Source organism: Schistocerca cancellata, chromosome 7, assembly GCF_023864275.1.
Source record: "Schistocerca cancellata isolate TAMUIC-IGC-003103 chromosome 7, iqSchCanc2.1, whole genome shotgun sequence".
Classification (NCBI taxonomy): Eukaryota; Metazoa; Arthropoda; class Insecta; order Orthoptera; family Acrididae; genus Schistocerca; species Schistocerca cancellata.
Window position 1 is genome coordinate 30,253,145 of NC_064632.1, and position 21,783 is coordinate 30,274,927.

Consider the following 21,783-nt stretch of genomic DNA (forward strand, 5'->3'; position numbering starts at 1 on the left):
GCTCTGGAATTTTCTCACTTCTCACTACAGAAATGGCTGGGCTTTGCATGTCAAGTTCAGTAATGTCTACGATGTCTTGAGACTCAATGATCACTAACACAGTTTTCAAGTCTGGGTTCAGCAGTTTTATAATAGAGGATGTAATATGAGCACTGGAAACTTCCTGAGTCATAGTATCACGAAGCATCACATCACAGTAACTCGCAGGAACATTTAAATTGAAGCTGTAGTGTGAGCCCCCCGAGTTCTGTTACCCACTGTTTGGGATTGACCAGCCTGCTGTTAAGAGTCTAGTGAATTTATATCTAGCAGCTGAAACATGCATTTGCAATTCAAAGTGCTTGGGCGGTTTAGAAACTAACTCATCATATGGCATTTCGCGTGGATGCTTGTCTGCCAATAACTTAACACAGAGATGGTACACTCCCACATTTACTGTGGACAATAAAAAGAAAAAAAATGCGCTGGTTACCTTTTATGTTGTAGGCGTGGAAATGTGCTGTAAGCTAGGCCACATACTCCATCCATCCTTGGCTCACAAGTTCTCGAAATTTAGACTGTTGAGTCATTTGTGCTGGTTGAACTTGAACAGGCTGGGGCACCAGTTGCGGCACTGCTGTTGCTTCTGCTGCTGCTGCTGCAAGCAATGTGCCATCCAGAGTTTGTAAGGTCTGGTCAATATGTTGTCCGCGCGACTGTACAAATTGAGTTAGTGACAAGTCCTGAACTGGAGGAGGGACAGACATGATAAACACTCTTAGTCAACTAACACACAAAAAAATTCTGAAAGAAGCAATGGGTTAGTGGAAAATTTTGCAAAATTGTAGTGTGTCCATTCCATTGCCATATGTTGTATTCTGTGCTTGTACACACAGAAAAGTCAGTTTAGTAACAGCAACAGTCAAATAACAACACACTTCAGTTAGTAGATTATGAAACATACCTCTATCACTCTTCATTACTATGTCTGGAGTAAGCACATGTGGAACACAAATGATACAGCTCTTCATAGACAAGAAACAGCAATAGGGGCAGAGTTGTTCAAAATGACAAATCAGAATCTTGAAGTGTGAATGTCTGAATACAGTTACAATACCACATGTCCATGCTGTGATGTTGCCTGGCATCTCTAGGAGCTCTCACCTCATCCGGATTGGCACCACTGGTGATGCTGCTTGGAGGTCCAGTATCTTTGCGGTGGTCAACCACGGTGTGACATTATCTACAATCGACAACACTGCATTTAGCACATGATATAGATGCACAGGATATTCATCCTGCTAATCCACACTTGTCTGCAGTTAAAGCACTGCCACAACATCAAGAAGCTCCAAGTTGTCATGGGAAGCATACTTATTATATTAAAATCGTTGCAAATGCTGCGCCAGAAAATTGTTCCCTTTGTGTGGTCACAAGAATGAAAGGACACATTTCAGCAGTTAAACGATGCGTTAACTGTGAATGTATCTTCTTATGAGATTGGAGCTGTGCTTTCTCATAGAACTGGTTCTGCTAATACCGTATTTACTCGAATCTAAGCCGCACCTGAAAAATGAGACTCGAAATAAAGGGGGAAAAAAAAATTCCCGAATCTAAGCCGCACCTGAAATTTGAGACTCGAAATTCAAGGGGAGAGAAAAGTTTTAGGCCGCACCTCCAAATCGAAACAAAGTTGGTCCATTGTAATATGAGACACAATTTAGGTCGAATGAATGACGATACAGCTACAGTAGTTTGGTTCGAGTCGTAAGCTTAGCAGTTAAGCTTTACCAGGTAGTCATTGCTATGCGTCAGGCTCTCCGTCCGTATTTATACGGGTACCCTTCCTTTTTCACGTGCTTCGTCTGGTTTGAATCGATTGCTTATTTTGCTTTGATCTGATAAGTGCCGTTTTCTTTGTTATCGGTGTTTACGTCAGTCACTCTAAGCTGAAAATGCATTACTGTACAGTGTCATGCATTGTTTGTCGCATTCTGATGGTGCGTGTTTACGGCCTCTCGCCGCTCGCGGCATGGCTTGCTTTTGTGCGCGCTACCGCCGCTTACAATTAAAAAAAAAAAAAAAAAAAAAAAAAAAAAAAAAAAAAAAAAAAAAAAAGAGAGAGGAATCGTCTCATTAGCAAAACAATGGCAAGAGACTGCTATTTGTTGTTACTTACACTGCTGCTTTCTTTGATAATGATCAACAAGAACCAAATAATAGACTGCGTATGATACAACATGTTCTGAACGAGAGTTAGGCGAAAATTTTTCTCCGTTTGAAAATCTTTGCGCCCGCTTCTTTAGTACATCAAATTCTGCACAGAAATTAGTCATCTTAGATTTAAAAATCTAGTCAGTTGCCGTGCTTCATTTCTGACTGTATCACTATTAGGCATAAGAATAATACGAATATAAACATGACACGATACGTATATTCTTCCGCGTTTGCTATTGTCTCACTCAAGTTTCATAGTTTATTAGGCAGACAGGATTTAAATGAGATAGCAGCAAACACGAAAGAATACATGGCAAAATGTTTATATTCGTATTATTCTTATGGTGAAGAGAATACTGCATGTGATTCAGATTTCATCAGGTTCCTATTAGCAACCATCTATTCTCACGGGTAGGAAAAAATTCAGAACGTAGAGTTGGCCATATTGACAAACATCCCAAACAGTCTTGCCAGTCGGATTTTAGTAGTACATTTAAATTGTGCTACATTCGAAGATGAACAATACGGAATTTGTATTTGCTTCGTTGGATAATGTATGAAAATGCAGTGGTCGAAACTCGGGGCGGAGAAAAAAAGCTTGTCTTTTGCCTTTTTTTTTTTTTTAATTTATTTACTGACGCAGAGGTTTTGGCACCCGTATTTATCTTTGTGCGTACAAGGCATGCCTGTGTAGCGCTACATATATTCGACGGCAGAAGTTAGTTGTGGCGGCACCTACCAACATTTTTCTGAACTTCCGCTTGCTTTGCACTTGATTCTAAGCCGCAGGCGGTTTTTTGGATTACAAAAACCGGAAAAAAAGTGCGGCTTAGATTCGAGTAAATACGGTAGCCCTATTGCTTTTGCCTCAAAACCTCTTTACAAAGTGCAGTGTAATTACAGTCGGCTTGAAAAAGCCTATGGTGTTACCAAGTTCCATCAATAATTGAACTGTCAGAAGTTCTATTTAATTACAGATCATTGGCCTTTATGGCCTTTTTCAGTTCTTCCAAGCTTGTCCCACTAAAGACAGCACAAAAATTGTAATGTTGGGCTTTGATATTGTCTAATTATCTAAGAGAGTTGCTGCATAGGCCCACTGCCCAACATTTGAATGCTGACTTGTTGTCTTGGTTATCAGTCAATACTGACACAGTATTCATTTCATCTGAGGAATCACGTTATGAAATCAATACTCAGGATTTTGAAAGTCTTCAAAATTTTCCTCTCAGTTTCTGGCGTATTGCCGCAGCAACTGCTTATGACCCACTTCTTCAGGTTGTTTTGCAATATGTGCACCCTAGGTGGCTATGCAGATTAAAAGTAAATTGCTGTCTGTGCAGTCAGGTATTATGCTGTTGCCGATGGAGAATGATGTGCACATTGTGATTCCTCGCTCCCATCAGTGAGAATTTTTGTCTTCATTGCATTGAGGCATGATTCACACAAAGAAACTCACTTTATGTCGTTGCACTTGTCAGAGCAGGGGGGCTCAGATTGAGCAAATGACCTCTTGTTGCAGTGTTTATATGGAACATCAGTCAACTCTGCCACAATGCTTTATTGCATGGCCACATCCGTCTGGGATGTGGCAATGCTTCCGTATTGATTTCACAGATAAATTCTGGAACAGGCAATGGATGGCTGTTGGCGGTAGATGCATATAGTAAATTTCCTTTTTTTCTCCACTTGGCATCCACCACTAGTGAAAATATATTCTATTTTTTGGCTCGAAGGTCTTCCTTATCTCCATGTCTTTGACAGCGGGCCGCAATTCACAGCAGCTAGTATTCAGAAGCATTGTGCTGCCAGAAGAATACATGGTGTGACTACTGCTCCTTTTCACGATCGTAACAGCAAAACCGAAGGATTTGTTCGAACATTCAAAAGTGACAGACGAAATCTGTTCCTCCCGCATATGGAAGCAAGCCTTAGAGTTTTCTTTCCTCCCACTGCTCTTTACCACATGACAAGAAATCACCTGCAAAATTAATACCTGGTCGTTGTCACCTTATCCTATTCCTGTGATGGCCACGGAAACAATTCACTCTGCCAAGTCAGACAAAATTTCAGCCACAGGATACAGTATCCATTAAAGTTTTTGGCAAGAAGCATTGTTGGGAGCACAGCGTCGTAACAAAAAGCTTAAGACATTCTTATTACATCACACAAGGGTGATTTGAAAAGTTCTAGGAACGGAATAGAAAAAAAAGTACTTACAGCACTGAAACTTCTTTATTTATCAATGTAGTCTCCTTATACATTAATGCACTTGGTCTAATGATGTTCCACTGCCTTGATCCGATCTCGAAAATGAGTTTCCTCCAGGCCTGCAAAATAGTTGTCAACTCCGGCTATCAGTTCTTCGTTTGAAATGAATCTTCATCCTTCAAGAAAAATTTTCAGTTTTGGGAAGAGGGGGAAGTCTGGCAGCCATATCAGGTGAATAAGGTAGGTGTGGCAACAATTCATGCCTTAGTTCGTGTAATTTTGCCATGGCGACGGCTCGTTTTTGATCCAGTGTTAAGAATCACTGCACCCATCTTGCAGATAAATTTTTCATTTCTAATTCTTCGGTTAAAATATGATACACTCTTACAGATGACGCCTGGCAAGTGTGAGCAATTTCACGTTCTTTCAATCGGTGTTCCTCCACGACCATTTTGTACACTTTTGCAATGATTTTTGGAGTAGTGACACATCTTGGCCGACCACCTTGCTGATCATCATCTAAGCTCTCCTGACCAAATTTAAATTCATTTGTCCACTTGGTAACACTTGAATATGAAGGAGCAGAGTCCTCCAGTGTATTCTGGAAATCGGCATGAATGTTCTTTGCTTTCATACCTTTCTTTATGAAGTACTTACTGCTCGAATCTTGGTTCCCCCTCCCCAAATCTTTGCAAATCACTTCGGGGGAACAACAGACAGAGCCATGTCACCGCCACAGCTCTCTTCCAAGAGCACTGACGTGGCACATGTTCACAGGCAACAGTGCAATGAATATCACACAAACAACTTGTTGCACTACTGCTGACCTGTTGTGATGATTTCGAGAACTTTTCAATCCACCCTCGTACAAGGTTCTGCTGAGCTGTATCGGTGTTACCAGAACCAGCTGTGATACTTTTAAGGGCATGTCAGTGACAGGGAAGTGGGGAGGCTAAATGAAAATAACACCCAAACGAAGAAATGTGTGATCCAAATGATCACTACTGCTTATCCGTATGCCCTAAGGTCGCAGGGTGACCTAGTGAGCTAACTGAGGATTTCATCTTCCAGTAGGATGTAACACACATGTGCCATGTCTTTATTTGCCAGTTTTTCTTATTAGTTACTGGGTAAATGTCAGAAGTCATCGGAAGGCAGTAAAATCGCTTTATTTCTCCAGTGCTCCGTCTGATAAGCTCAAGTCCTCATCTGGTAGCACTAGAAGGTTGGCCTCGACCCTTGACCCATGGACTGGTGGTGAATCGATGCAGTAGATGGCTGGCAGCTGCAGCCTTGGTGAGATGGGTTCTCAGGTAGTAAACATCTCCAGCTGGGAGCTGAGCTACATAAGGACTGATGCAGCAGCCTGAAACAGCCTGCTGATCTGCTGATATGAGGTGGCTGGCTGGCAGTGATGTGGTGGCTGGCGCTCCAGTGGCTCGGTTTCTGGGCTGACTTCAGTTCACCCTCGGCCCATCAGGTGGTGGCTGCACCCCTCATCGGTGGTCATGTCGAGCTGACAGTGAATCAGTGCGAACTTATTGCGGAAGTTGACACTGAGACTCGCCGATTAGATATGATCGCTATCTGGACCAGGTGGCCAGTGTATAGCAGAGGAGGTGTGTAATGGGATTGTTGGTGGAAATGTTATGTATACTGCATGCTGAAGTGCACTGTTTCAGTAACAAGCTGGGCACCAGCAAGCAGTCAGATGATTGAGCCCAGTGAATTCCATTGTGCAATGCTGTGCCAATGTATTGCTGCAAGTGGCCTGTTTAATATTCCACTTGTTGTATGTCCCATAATGGATTCAAAATTGTTATAGAATCATAACTCATGTGACAAACCTTTTTTTACAAGTGTGCATTGTGCAGTTAATTTTAATGATTGTTTTGTTTTGATGTGTGCATTTATTGGGAAGAAGGTGTGTGTGTGTGTGTGTGTGTGTGTGTGTGTGTGTGTGTGTGCTTTCACTTTAATGCAGTTTCGTGTGCATTTTTGTGTGGTCCAATGAAGTGAAGTGTTATACGAGCACTAGTGTAACCACTGGCAGTCTCCTAAGGCTGCAGTTCTACTGGAGCGGTGCAGTGCTTTAGTATGTGTGATAATAGTGGCGCTGCAAGCAGAGCAGCAGGCTATAAGTACAGAATACATTTAATTAACCTCTTATTTCTGTCATTTCCTTAAAATGAAAAGTGATAATAAAGTTGAAGTAGCCCAGCTGAGAAATGTGTGAAAATAGTATTTTATTATGTGAAAAAAGTTTTTAAAATCATCTCATTTCGAAAGCTTCATGTGGAGGTTTGTGAAAGTTTCATGTTGTCGGATAAATGCTGTGCATAGAACTATGTTTACTGTGTGATGCTCATCGATTCTCGGGGATCCTTGTAAGACAATGACAGTGTTGTGGAGAACATGTACATTTTATAACACTGTCAGCAAATGTGGGTGAATTACTTCCCAAAATATGCTCCACTTAGCAGTCCTTATTCCAAAAGTAAATTATTTATCACTGTGATCAGGAAAAGTGTTTGTTGAAATGTTTATTCCATCGATCTAAAACACACTGACTGTAATATTTGATAAAATGCTTCTACAATAGATATGAAAATCTAACACCTTCCCTTTCCTTCGTATTTCCCCCAACATTGATTCTAATGAATTTGACCTGAGGATCTGCAACTGCTTATGGTACAATTGAATGGAAATTTTTATAACTATAAAACATTTTACCAGAATTTTCTGGGCATTTTAGATGACTGTGTCTTCTGTCAACATCACTGATTGCACTTGGAAAGTTCTGTATGTTAAATAAATCATTTATAGTATATTAAATAAATCATTTATCTCGCTAATCCAGCCATTCCCGGCACAAATGGGTGCCAGATTATTGAGGGTGTGAATTTTTTTTCATTCATTTATTTTGTTTTTTATTTATTTTGAAAACATAGGGGATGTAGTATACTGTACTTTATTAAACCGAAGGATACAATTTTAAAACATAGAGGATATACTTCATTAAATCCAAAAATACATTAATTTTCAAAGAAAACTTAGTCCTTGAGTGTACAATATACTGTATATAATTATACAGTCATATCACTCCCTATGAAACATGCCCCTAATTTTTAACTGTTGCAGTGATGATAGGTGACGGTGGCATGCTTTACCACGCAACTGCTTTACAAACATTACATCGGTACTGCAAGTATCCGGTTGTTACATAATGTACTCGAGGAAGACCTCGGTAGCTTCAGCACCAGCGGTGTGAGAAATCTTTATGCTCTCTCCTCCTGTATCCTCTTCTTCGTCACTTCCATCATTACTTTCTTGCACACTTTTGATTATTTCTTCATCTGTTAAAGTTTGGTCCATATCACAGTTTTCCTCACTCAGCAACTTAATATCATCATCATCATCATCATAAATTTCTTCTCCTCTTGGAAGGTTGTGGAACATGCCAGTGTACAAAGTAATTGATAATTCTGAATTGACTGGCTTATCGCTGTCACTCACTACTGGATGCAACTCTCTTTATTCCATGCTTCGGCTGCTTGGAAAACATCACATATGTTAATTGCTTTCCACGCCTTCATCATAGTTTCGATAGTCGTTTTCACTTTCGCTCAGCAAGGAGACGAGAAGTGAATTTCGGTAATGACATTTGATTGATTCCAAAATTCCGTGGCCCATGGGCTGAATTAGAGCTGTCACAGTGGGTGGGAGAAAGAATGCTTGTATACCGGCAGACTTTAGAGAAACATCTGAAGGATGACAGGGAACATTCAGTTACAAGGATAGCTTTGAGTGGAAGCTTTTTCTTCTTTAGTTCTTTCATCACTGCTGGTACAAACATTTCATGGAACCAACGAGAGAATATTTGTCTGTCCATCCAAACTTTCTTCTGAGCACAATACTGCACTGGTATAGTATTTATGTTAGTATGTTGAAAACAATGTGGATGTTGGGATTTTCCAACTACCATAAGTGGTAGTTTATGACTCCCATTTGCATTACAACACGCCATTAACGTTATGCGCTGTTTCTGTTGCTTGTAACCATGAGCTTCCTTCTCGTTGTTAGCAGCTAATGTTTTTTAAGGAAGCATCTTGTAAAAGAGTCGTGTTTCATCAGAATTATAGAAGGAATCACCAGTTAAATATTCTTCCTCTGTTATGTTCCGTATCTTGCCTACAAACTCGTCAGCATCCTTATGGTTAGCTGAGTGACTTTTCCCTGGCGACTGTAAGCTGCCGAATGCCATGTCGTTTTTTCCAGTTAGACAACCTTCACTCACTGCAAACAAGTTACTACCTCAAAGTTGTTTGTTAAATGCAGCTGCTTTTTCCTTTATAATCGGGCCACTGTCTGGAATTCCTTTACTGCGTTGTTGTTTGAACAATCTATAAACAGCTACACCCAGTTCATCATTCTCTCTTTCGCATAACCTTCCATTTTCCTACCTCGCTATCCATTTGTGTTGAGTACTGTTGAATAACGTCTTTCTTTTTGATGTCATAAATAGTTGTTCGTCCACATTGAACTCAGCAGCAGTGGCTTTCTGCGAAGAACCTCGATTTAACTTATCTAAAATTTAGAGTTTCTGCTTGAGGTCTAGTGTAACGTGTTTCCTTTTAGAAGACGATTTTGAACTGTAAAGAAAGCTAAAATTTCAAATAGGGTATTTAAAGCATTATTTAACTAAGCATTGTTGCGCTCGATAATTCATTGTACACATGTTTTTGATGTGCACCGGATTTTTGAGAGGCCTGGCTACTGAGGGCCAGATTAGCAAGAGCCTAGTTTATTCAGAAAAAGGCCCATGCATGTGGAGGGTTTGGAGACAATCTCCCAACATTTTGGTAGTTGACTCCACAATGTTACAATGGTTGTGACTCCTATTGTCAGAGCCATGCCTTGAAAACTAATTCTGGTTTCCAGGAACCTGTAACAATTATCATTTCATCAGCTGTTGATGGCTCTAAAAAATGACATTTCATTGTAAAAATCTGTAGTTGCATGATTATTGGTTAGATATTGATATTTCGCTTATTAATCACATGGCAAAATATTCTCCTGTTTGTGTACTATAATTTGCCAAAATCTTGTTTCACTGTCTCAAACCACTTACGAGATAAAGGAATGTTTAGTATATTTCATTCCGTCTTCTTCGCTCATGCGCAAGTTCGGAACGAAGCACTTTACATACGATCAATTTTCTCGAGATTGGTGATAGATAGAGATATCCTTCTAAGTGTATTGAATAATTCAGTATGTTAACATCATTTCTTATGTAGAAACATACTACCACCAAACACAAAATGACAGTAACCTTTGTTTTTCAGAGTAAACTTTTCGAAGTTCTTCCTGTAGATTTTGAAATATCAATAAATACCATTAATGAAATGAAAGGCAGATCATCACAAAGCTGACAAGCAAAGTTAGGAGATGCATGAGAATCAAAATTTTTTTTTTTTTTTTTTTACTGAGCATCCCCCCCCTTCCCCCCTCCCCCCTCCCCCATCTCTTCCCCCCCCCCTCCCCCCTCCCCTCCCCCAAGTCATTTGAGAAAGATTGTAGATCGGCCGGGTTGCGTGTAAGCCACCCATGCAGTGAAGTGAGGCTGCTGCACCACTCCCTAGCCCCCACTATACCTGGATGTGCAGCAGAAGCAGCACTGTAGCAGCTGCCCGATACACAGATCCACTCTGCACTGTTGCGCCACCCCACTATAATCCAGGACAAAGTCAGGCAGGACCCTACATAGGATTCAGAACATCTCAAAACATCCTGTCTTGTTAGCTTTTACTGTTTACCTCTCTCTGATTGTGTGGCAGCAGAGGATCCTCAGTAAACATCACATGGCTGATGCACATATGCCTTATTGCAGAGGGACGGGTAGCATTCTGTAGTTGAGGTGAAGACGAGCTATGGCGTAAAGCCCTGAAATAAAACCTTAAAACATTGACAGGTGTACAAGCCATAAGGTGTTAGCCACACCAGGACATTCGGGCAGGGAAGGGGAGGGGGGAGGGGATCCACGGAGGAGGGGAGAATTTCTGTGGGCCAATAATCTGAACATAAAAATTTTCAATTCACGGAACCTAAAAGGAAAACTAACTGGGTGGATCCTAAGAATTAGAATGCTAGCCTGAAAAGGAAATCCTGTATTGGATTTCGAAATGTAAGAACATAAAGAGAGACGGGACAATTAAGAAAAATTGAAACAGAGATTGAGAACTACAGGTTGGATGTACTGGGATTAAATGGAAATAAGGTGGAAGTTAAAATATAGAATAGTGGAATGCTGCTTTATGCAGGACAAACAAGTGAAGATGCAATGCCCTAAGACTGGTGTAACACTCTTACCTATAATCTGCAAAAGAAGCCTACTGGAATGGAAACCTCAGGAAGGTTAATGACTGCACACTTAAAAAACAAAGTGTATGAAGTGTCACTGTAATTCAGTGCTACACACCTACTGATGTGACTGAAAGAGAGTTAAAGGACACATTGTACACAGAGATAAATGGCTTAATCATGCAAACCAATCTTAGACAAAAAATTTTAATGGGAAAGTTGAATGCAGAAGTTGGTTCAGATAACGAAGGGCTTGAACGTGGTGTCCATGGCATTGGGAACAGAAATGTGAATGGTAACTGCTGATAGATATGAATGTACTAACCCTCAATTTTGTGAAAATTAGTCTGATCACACAACTTGTTGTTTTTACTGTACTACCTGCTGATAACATGTAGGTCCATTTGTATCACTAAAGCACTGCCAGCTACATGCATTCTTCTGTATTATTGGTTTTGTTCTTCTCTTTGGATGAAAATAATGCTATGCTGCAGAGTAAACATGGCAGTTACGATGAAATCTTGTAATCGAATAAAGAAATGGTTGACATCTTGGGTTGTCGGGTGTTCTGCCGGATATCAGCGTCGTACTTGCACGATATTTCGGTCACGTAGCTCGTAACCTTCATCAGGTACGACCTGAGACTGTCTCAGGTCGCACCTGATGAAGGTTACGAGCTACGTGACCGAAATATCGTGCAAGTATGACACTGATATCCGGCAGAACACCCGACAACCCAAGATGTCATTAGATCGCCAGGAAAGCCTGAAGAGTTACAAAGAAATGGTTGTTTGGTGAATCTGGTAATGACAGCTGTGATGCAGGTCCTATTACATACCAGAGAATACATCAGTTACTGAAAACACTGTAAGTGTGGCGTAACATTATATTCCTACCTGTCTTACTTCACATGGGTTAGGCATAGCATTTATTAAAATTTAAGTGACTTCACTATTGTTAAGAGTACATAAATTTAATGTAAAATATATCAGTGAATGCTTGCAAAGCTGTTAGTCTCTCTTCCATTTCACCTTTTAACAACAGAAAAGCCTGTTATACATGCTTGAAGGTTAGCATTGTTTTTGCCTTGACATTAAATACTGTTGGTTAGTGTCATTTTTATCCCATCTTAGTCCTCTACAAATGTTTGTTTTATTTTTGAGAAGTAGGTAGCAGGTCACCCACCTAACCATGACTTCAGTTCTCGGAACAGGTGATAATCACTTGGTGCTAGGTCTGGGCTGTATGGTGGATGTTCAAAAACTTACCATTTAAACTTTTTGAGGAGGTCTTTTGTCATGTTGGCACTGTGTGGTCAGGCGTTGTCATGGATCAAAAAAATGCCAGACGAAAGCATTCCTCTGCGTTTGTTTTGAATGGCTCTGCGGAGACAACATAAAGTTTCACAATAAACTTCCTTGGTTATCATCGTAGCTTGCTCCATAAAGTCCACCAGCAGCACTCCTTTATGGTCCCAAAACACAGTGGCCATTGTTTTTCTTTTCATCAGTGAATGTTTAAATTTTTTTGGCTTGCTTGGGGAAGCTGTGTGCATCCACTGCTTTGGTTGTTCCTTTGTTTCAGGATTGTCATAGAGGACCCACGTTTCATCGCCAGTAACAATCGACTTCAAAAAAATGTTTCCCTCATTGGCATAGCGTGTGAGAAACGATAATGCTGACGCCATCCTTTGCGTTTTGTGGTCGGTACTCAGCATTTTTGGACTCCAACGTGCACACAATTTCCGATAGCCTAGGTCTTGAGTCACAATTGTGTACAAAGCAGACCTTGAAATATCTGGAAATTCATCAGGTAGTTTGCTAATTGTAAACCTTCGTTTGCATCTCACCGCCTGATCAACACGCTCAACGAGGCCTACAGTGGTGACAGACTTGCAACCTTGTCCACCTTCATCATGTATGTCTGTTCATCCTTCTTTAAATTTTCGACACAATTCCTAAACCCTACCATCACTCATAATGTTGTTGCCATACATGTTGCTCATTCTGCAATGGATTTCCATAGCACTACATCCTTCTGCTTGCAGAAAATGGATTACACTTCGTAACTCACATTTGGCGGGAGCAGCGAGCATAGCGGCCATGTTTACATAGACGTAGCTCGGCTACGACTGCCACAATGCAGCTGAAAACGGCAGAGGTTGTGGTGGGGGAGCTGTGCAATCGCATGACACGCAGGTCCGGCCCCTCCCTACCTCTTACTTCCTTAGATGGACAATCGGAGGTCGAAAAAAAAAAAAAAAAAAAAAAAAAAAAAAAAAAAAAAAAAAAAAAAAAAAAAAAAAAAAGCCCTCGTAGGTAAACTAGAAGAAGTCAGAATAATTGCTTGGAGTATGGAAGAACCTCTGTCTGTAGAGAAGCAGCTGGTAGAGAGTTTCAACTTGTTCTTCTACCTGGGTATTGTGGTGACAGATGATGGTGGAGCTAGAAAAGATATGAGGACATAAAGTAGGCTAATACTGCCTTTATACAACTTGAGCCAATGTGACAAAACAGAAACACCACATACAAAACAAAAATTCATATTTTAATACAAATGTGAAGGCTATCCTTCTATACGCTAGTGAAAGTTGGAAAGTAAACAAGACAAGAATGTAACATCATAGTTACAGAGCTTCGCAAATAGGTGTCTCTGGGACACCATGACAATTTTGTGCCCAGAAAAAATAGACTGGAAAATTAACAAGACATATCTAGAAATCCAGATATGTGAAAAAAAGTGGAGTTGGTTGGGGCACCACTGAGAAAGCCAGCAGAGCTGTGGAGAAGAAGGCATTGGAATGGAATCCCCAAGGTACAAGAAAGTGAGGCAGCCCTAGAGCTACAGGGAAGAGGGCAGGGGAAGCGGAAGTAAGAAGAGTTGGCAAGAGCTGGTTGAAACTGAGGGAAATAGCCAAAGACTGAGGTGGATAGCAATGTCGCCTGGATGCCCCATGCCCCCCAGAGTCGCCAAAGGAATTAAGTTAGTTTTTTAGTTTTAATGTGTGCTATTTGTTGGGAAGAGGGTGTTCATACGAATGAATCCATTTACTTTAATGCATTTTGATATTTTGAGTTTATCAGCACCTGTACTTATTCATTTTGTAGAGTAATATATATATGTCCACGTCGTGGTTTATATTTTGTGTTAATGTTGACTGTGATCCCCATAAAAAAAAAGGGAAGGAAGTTGGTTGCTGTGATCTGTAGACTTCGTGATTCACTGTTTTTTTTTCCCTTAATTTAGGTTCATTAGTAAATTAAAGGTTAGAGTGCTATTTCAAAACTAGTGGCTTTCTAAAATTTCCTTATTTAAAGCATTAAAATAATAGGTGGTGGTTTTTTTCTATTTCAGATGTGACAGTAACACTTGGCCCTGAATTTGATCTGCCTGACCAGCCCTTTAGCAAGATAAATGTTTTACTGTGTGATTGTAAGACTATACTTGGAGTTTACTGGAAAATTCCTCCCCCTGATAGACCACAGTTTACAAAAAAATACTTACTAAATGGAGACAAACTACTCAGGTAAAACAAACACGGAGGAGATTCTGAGCATTCATATTCGTTGATTGATTGAATCGTTCTCATACTGTGTTCTGTAAATCACATTGTGATGGAAAGCAATCTCGGATGTGGAAGGAATCAATGTATACATTAACAGCCAGAAACAGCCACTGCACTGTATTTCAGCAAAGTAAAATAATGACAAATTATGACTAGTGCTAAAGTGCTCATGACAAAATTATAGGAATTGCACACAGAAGTTCTGTTAGCGTGTTGGGGGGGGGGGGGGGGGGGGTAGTGGTTTGTTGTGAAATGACCATGATGTGTAGTGAGGTTGAATAAAATGCAGTTGTGAGTAGGGACACTGCTACCACTGTAAATAGAAAAAATGTTCATGTTCTCATAAATGTGCAAGATAAGTGACAAAATTAATTTTCTATCTAGAATTGTGACAGTAATGTTGAAAGCAATATGTAAAATCGATTTCTGTTATGTGAATGAATAAAATTATTACAATAACAGGATTATAATTTCAGTGATAAAAATTTTGCTTGAACAGTATCCATAACATCTAAGTATTTGAATTAATTGAAAACCAGCCTCTGACCACAGAAAAGTGGCAAGTTAAGTGTTGATCTTTTTCTGTGTGTTGCTAATAGTATATTTATTAAATTTTGCGCGTGTTTCTCTGTTTAAGAGGTTTAATCTTGTCTTTTTATAAGTGTAAATTCATTCAATGTGTAGCACTATAGTTGCTCACTGAACAGCCAGCTACGTAGCTCATTAACACATAAGGATCCGTTAGTAACACATCAGGAGAGTAGCAAGTTGCATATCTAGAATAGTCTGCTTTTTAGTTCACTTCTTCAGTTAGTCTTGCTAGGTTGTGTGCATTCTATGTGCCGATGCTGGAGGAGCTGGCCGCAGTTAGTGAACAGCTGAATGTACGGCCGCTCATTCGGCAAGGTATGAGCAGACATGTGGGTGAAGGGGTGATTTTGTAGACTTTCCCGGCACAATAACTGCTGATATTCTTCTCGGGTTTGCAGCCGGATCATGTCGTTTCCCAGACCTAATATTTTGGTGGACCAGCTGGCCACCATCTTCAGATGAGTTAATGCTCGTGCACTGCCTCACTGGAAACTGAATTCCAGCCACATCGATGGAAACCTTTATACACCACGGACAGAGCACTGCGCGTGCGCGAGATGATGGGCAGCCGCCTCCTAGGCAAGTAGACACGCAGCGCGCCAGTGAGAGAAGACAGCAGAAACGATAAATCGCAACAGCACTAGTTGGAAGAATCCATTGATTGAAAAGAAGACCGTTGTTGTTTAATGTTAGACAAAATTGGATTCCACATCTTACTTAGAAGACAACCTTTATCCCTGTTAATAAAAATACTTGATAATCTAATTTCAATGGATTCTTTAAGAACACATTCCCAATAGCAAGAAGCAGGAGCGATCAATTGTGTCTTGCCATACATAATCCTTTGTCCTTTGTTAAGGCAGTGTTCCGCACTGCTGACTTCTCAGGCTGGAACAACTGAGTTTGCCAGTGATGTTCCACACACTGGTCCTGAATAGTTTGACCAATATACTTCTTTCCACAGTGACACGGAATTTCATAAACCCCAGGCTTCCTCAAGCCCAAATCATCTTTAACTGAGCCGATAAGGGCTCTAGTCTCGGCCACTGGCGTAAAAACACTTTTAATATCATATTTTCTTAAAATTCTTGATATTTTGGATGATATACTTCTCGCAAAGGGTAAATGAGCAACAGCTTCAAAAGTATCCTCTATTGGCTCACGTGACAGACCAAACTGAAGAGCACGGCATATTTGTTGTCCCTTTCGCACATTCTGTCTGAAAACAATCTCAAATGATCAAGTTCTCCTTTCAAATGTTTCTCGTCAGAAATGGCATAAGCTCTTTTCACCAGAGTCCGCAAAACTCCACTACATTGGTGTGGTGGATGACAGCCGGTCACATGAAGATAGTGGTCAGTAGGAGTAGTTTTCCGATGAACACAGTGTCCAAAAGTCCCATCATCCTTTCTTTGAACTAAAACATCAAGAAATGGAAGTTTACCATCACTTTCAATTTCCATAGTGAATTGAATACTTGGATGTAGACAGTTAAAATGATCTAATAAGCAATTCAAAGAATCAATTCCATGTGGCCAAACCATAAAAATGTCATCAACGTATCTCAAAAAAACATTTTGGTTTAAGAAACAAAGTTTTGAGTGCCATGTCCTCAAAGTCTTCCATAAAAAGGTTGGCGACTATGGGGGACAGTGGACTCCCCCATAGCCACCCCGTCAGTTTGCTCAAAATATACATCATTAAAAAGAAAATACGTTGAAGTCAACACACGACGACTTAACTTGGTGGTTTCTTCACCTAATTTCTCACTGATTAGTAACAGGGACTCTTGAAGAGGAACGCGAGTAAAGAGAGAAATAACATAAAAGCTGATGAGCAAGTCAAAAGGACCACAGTACAAAGATTTTAATTGTTGGATAAAGTCGGACGAATTTAATATGTGATTTTCACATTTTTCCCACATATGGCCTGAGGACTGAAGCTTAATATTTGGCAAAATTATAGGTAGGGGCACCCAAGTTGCTGACAATGGGACACAGAGGACTACCACTCTTATGAACCTTGGGTAAACTATAATATCTTGGAGGAACCGCCGCACCAGGATGAAGTTTCTTGATGACATCAATAGGTAAGGAGCTTTTCTTTAAAAGTGAGAGTGTCTTCCATTTTATACAATCCGTGGGATCGTTTTTGATTTTCCGATAGGCCGACTCCTCTAACAAAAGATCCATTTTGGCGATATAATTCTCATCTGAGAGAATAACAAAAAATATGCCGTGCTCTTCAGTTTGGTCCGTCACATGAGCCAATAGAGGATACTTTCGAAGCTGTTGCTTATTTACCCTTTGCGGGAAGTATATCATCCAAAATTTCAAGAACTTTAAGAAAATATTATATTAAACGTGTTTTTACACCGGTGGCCAAGATTAGAGCCCTTCTTGGCTCAGTTAAAGATGATTTGGGCTTGAGGAAGCCTGGGGTTTATGAAATTCCGTGTCACTGTGGAAAGAAGTATATTGGTCAAACTATTCGAACCGGTGTGTGGAACATCATCAGCACACTCAGTTGTCCCAGCCTGAGAAGTCAGCAGTGCGGAACACTGCCTTAACAAAGGACAAAGGATGATGTATGACCAGACACAATTGATCGCTCCTGCTTCTCGCTATTGGGAATGTGTTCTTAAAGAATCCATTGAAATGAGATTATCAAGTAATATTAATAACAGGGATAAAGGTTGTCTTCTAAGTAAGATGTGGAATCCGATTTTGTCCGACATTAAACAACAACGGTCTTCTGTTCGATCATTGGATTCTTCCGACTAGCGCTGTGCGATTTATCGTTTCTGCTGTCTTCTATCACCGGCGCGCTGTGTATCTACTTGTCTAGGAGGCGCTGCCCATCATCTCGTGCACGCACAGTGCTCTGTCCGTGGTGCATAAAGGTTTCCATCATCGTGGCTGGAATTCACTTTCCGGTGAGGTAGTGCACGAGCATTAGCTCACCTGAAGATGGCGGTCAGCTGATCCGCTAAAATATTAGCTCTGGACGACGACATGATCCGGCTGCAAACCTGTGAAGAATATCGAGTTTACTTGTTATTGGGAGCTCCAGTGTTAGGCGCGCTATGGAGCCCAGTCTGCCGGGGGGGCCTCATCTGAGAAACGGAGGTGGCCTTGCCTATGTCTATCAAGCGTGCAAGGTGCAGTCATTGCTCACATTGGCACTGACGATTCCTGTTGCATAGGTTCTGAGGTGATCCTCAGTTTGTACAGGCGACTGGCAGAGGTGGTGGTGACTGCTGGCCTGGCACACAGGGTGCAAGTAGAACTTGCAATTTGCAACATTGTGACCAGAGTTGATCAGGGTCCTTTGATTTGAAGCAGAGTGGAGGGACTCAACCAAAGGCTTCATCATATCTGTGATGGTCGTGGCTGCAGATTTCTAGATGTGTGTTATCGTGTGGGGATTTCTAGGACTCACCTTCATAGGTGAGGGGAGGACTACACAAAGGAAGCAGCTACTCGGATAGCAGAGTGAGTACTTGTGGAGTGCACATGAGGGATTTTTAGGCTAGGTAATAGTTTGAGGTGCTGTGATGAACACTTGTCAGTCAATATGCAGCAAGGGGAGTCAAATGGTGTTCAGAATAAAAACACTTAGACCATCAAAATTTTATCAATATACTGTTGAAGTATTCATAATAAAAGTTCCTGCATTTACTGCTCTCCAGGAAAGTTCTTGCACTCAAATTTTTTTGGGACCAATAGCTGGCTGAAACCCGAAGTAGGCAGCTCAGAGATACTTAGCGGGTCATCAGTGTACGGGCGCTGATGACTGCGATATTGAGCGCCTTCCAGATGCAGTAACAACAACAAGAGCAACAACAATTTAGCGAGTTGTGGAACAAGATATCAGAGAGACATATTGGAGGCCATAGGAGGGGAGTGATCATTGCAAATGTCAAAAATATTGTCATTATTGAGGTTGAAGTTAAGTGTGACAGTGAAGTCATCTGGTCACGTATAACAGGCGCAGGTAAAACCATGTTAATTGTTACATGTATTTAGCGGCTACCTGATTATGCTGTGACAGTTCTAGAGTCATTCAAAGGGAGTCTACAGTACTAGTTGATGACTTAAACCAGCCAAGCATGGACTGGGATGCCCATAGGTTTATCTTGGGGGGGGGGGGGGGGGGGGTTACAGACACAGTCATGTGAAATACTTTTGAATATGTTTTCTGAAAATTGTCTTAAGAAGCTAGCTCAGCAGCCCACACATAATGGAAATATCTTAGACCATATAGCTACAGATAGGCTGGACCTTATTTACAGTATCAGTATAGAAAAGGGGATTAATGATTGTGATGTCACTATAGCAACTTTGATTACGAAAATTAATAAATCAGTCAAGAAAGCTAGGAGAGTGTTTCTGCTAGATAGAGCAGATGTGCAGTTATTAGCATTTCAGTTAGACAGTGAGTTGGCATCACTTAGTTCCAGTTAGCTGGATGTAGAGGAATTATGGGCAAAGTTTAAGCAGATTGTAAATCTTAATCTGAAGAGATATGTGCCTAGTAAGTGGATAAAGGATGGAAAAGGCCCACTATGCTTTAATAATGAAATTCAATGGATGCTCAGGAAGCAGAGGCTGTTCCACTCTATATGTTCAAATGGGAATGCACAAATGACAACATGGGAAGGTTTGTGGAGACTTGTGCATTTGTGAAAATATCCAAGCGCAAAACATACAGCAATTACTGCTGTCACACCTTAGCAAAAAGATCTGGCAGAGAAACTGAGAAAATTCTGGTTGTATGTAAAATTGCTAAGTGGGGCTAAGGTTTCTATTCAGTCCCTTGTTGACCAGTCTGGCATGGCAGTTGAAGATAGCAAAACGAAAGCCAAAGTTTTAAATTTCACATTCAAGAAATCATTCACACACATTCGTGCAAACATACCACCATTGTGACTATTGGACAGACCCCCCCCCCCCACCCTCCCCCCATGCCTAGTAATAAGCATAGGCATAGAGAAACAACTGAAAGATTTGAAAACAAATAAATCACCAGGTCCGGATGGAATCCCAGTTAGATTTTACAAGGAGTACTGTACAGCGTTGGCCCTGTACCTAAATGCGAATCTCTCACACAGCAGAAAGTTCCAAGCAACTGGAAAAAGCCCTGGTAACTTCAGTAAATAAGAAGGGTGAAAGAATGGACCTGCAAAATTACAGATCAATATCCCTAACTTATGTTTGCTGCAGACTCCTTTAACATATTCTCAGTTCGAATATAATAAACTTTCTTCAGACTGAGAAACTTATGTGCATGAATCAGCATGGTTTTAGAAAGCATTGCTCGTGCGAAACTCAGCTTGCCTTTTCTTACACAATACACTGAGAACTATGGATGAAGGACGAAAGGCAGATTCCATATTTCTAGATTTCGAGTTAGCATTTGACATGGTGCCTCATTGCAGACTGTTAATGAAGGTATGAGTGTATATGGAATAAGTTCACAGATATGCAAGTGAGTCAAAGAAACTAGATGAGAGGGTATCATCAGGAGTGCCCCATGGAACTGTGATAGGACCGCTGTTGTTATCTATATACATAAATGATTAGGCGGGCAGGGTGGACAGCAATCTGCAGATGTTTGCTGATGATGCCATGGCGTACGTTAAGATGTCGAAGTTTAATGACTGTAGGAAGACACGAGATGACTTGGACAAAATTCCAGTTGTGTGATTAAGGCCACTAACCCTAATGTGGAAAAATATAAGATTAACCTCCGCTAATTTCAAGTTGCTGCCGCTCATACCTCACCTGCCTTTCAACAACTTCTTTGCCTCTGTACTTCCGCCTCAACTGACATCTCTGCCCAAACTATTTGCCTTTACAAACGTCTGCTTGTGTCTGTGTATGTGTGGATGGATATGTGTGTGTGTGTGTGTGTGTGCGCGAGTGTATACCTGTCCTTTTTTCCCCTAAGGTAAGTATTTCCGCTCCCGGGATTGGAATGACTCCTTACCCTCTCCCTTAAAACCCACATCCTTTCGTCTTTCCCTCTCCTTCCCTCTTTCCTGATGAAGCAACCGTCGGCTGCGAAAGCTTGAATTTTGTGTGTATGTTTGTGTTTGTGCGTCTATCAACCTGCCAGCGCTTTTGTTTGGTAAGTCACATCATCTTTGTTTTTAGATATATTTTTCCCACGTGGAATGTTTCCCTCTATTATATTCATATCATTAATTTGAACCCAACAATTACGTTTGTTATTGTCACTGTTGCATTTCGAAATCTTTTCTGTCGTCTTATTTTCTCTTTCTGTTTCACCCAGTAGTTTCACCTTGTATTCACCTTCTCCTTTTTACCGTAATCTACTATACAATTTTATCCCGCCTATATATACTCAATAATACGTAACCCACTTCCCAACCATAACCATTTTTTTTTTTACCCGCTTTCAACACTACCGCTACTATAAAATCAACCGTTTCTAGTTCACAAACAGTTCCTTTCATCTATTAAACAACCATTTCGGCTAGTTCTAATAACTTTTGCTTTATTTCCATTTCTGTTTTTCCCATGTCACTGATCATTTTTAGCCTCTTCCCACAGGTTTTAACATCATTATTTCTTCGTCAGACAATTGTTAGCCTCATTTTCTTAATCTGCCACCACAAAGCCACTCCTTTTAATACATTTACACATAGTTTTTTTGAAATTTTCCCGAATTTCTCCATCTTTTAACGTATTTTGGCGGCAACACAACCACCTAACCTTTATGCACATCGTTGTCTACCAACCCAAGTTCACCATAGGATCAACATAGCCCAGCTTTAACCAACACTTTTTCGCCTTTTTTCACACCAGATCTCCAGTTGCTTTCTAGTTCACCTT

At 40.7% G+C, this 21,783-nt stretch overlaps 1 protein-coding gene across 3 annotated transcripts in view; it reads left to right on the forward strand.

Moving 5' to 3' along the window:
• Nucleotides 1–21,783, forward strand: part of LOC126091858 (uncharacterized) — a 60,063-nt gene that overhangs the window by 33,502 nt on the left and 4,778 nt on the right. For all 3 annotated transcript variants that reach the window (XM_049907134.1, XM_049907132.1, XM_049907133.1), the window contains one exon: nt 14,122–14,293. In XM_049907134.1, the coding sequence (XP_049763091.1) occupies nt 14,122–14,293 (172 nt within the window). The remainder of the gene's footprint in view (nt 1–14,121; nt 14,294–21,783) is intronic.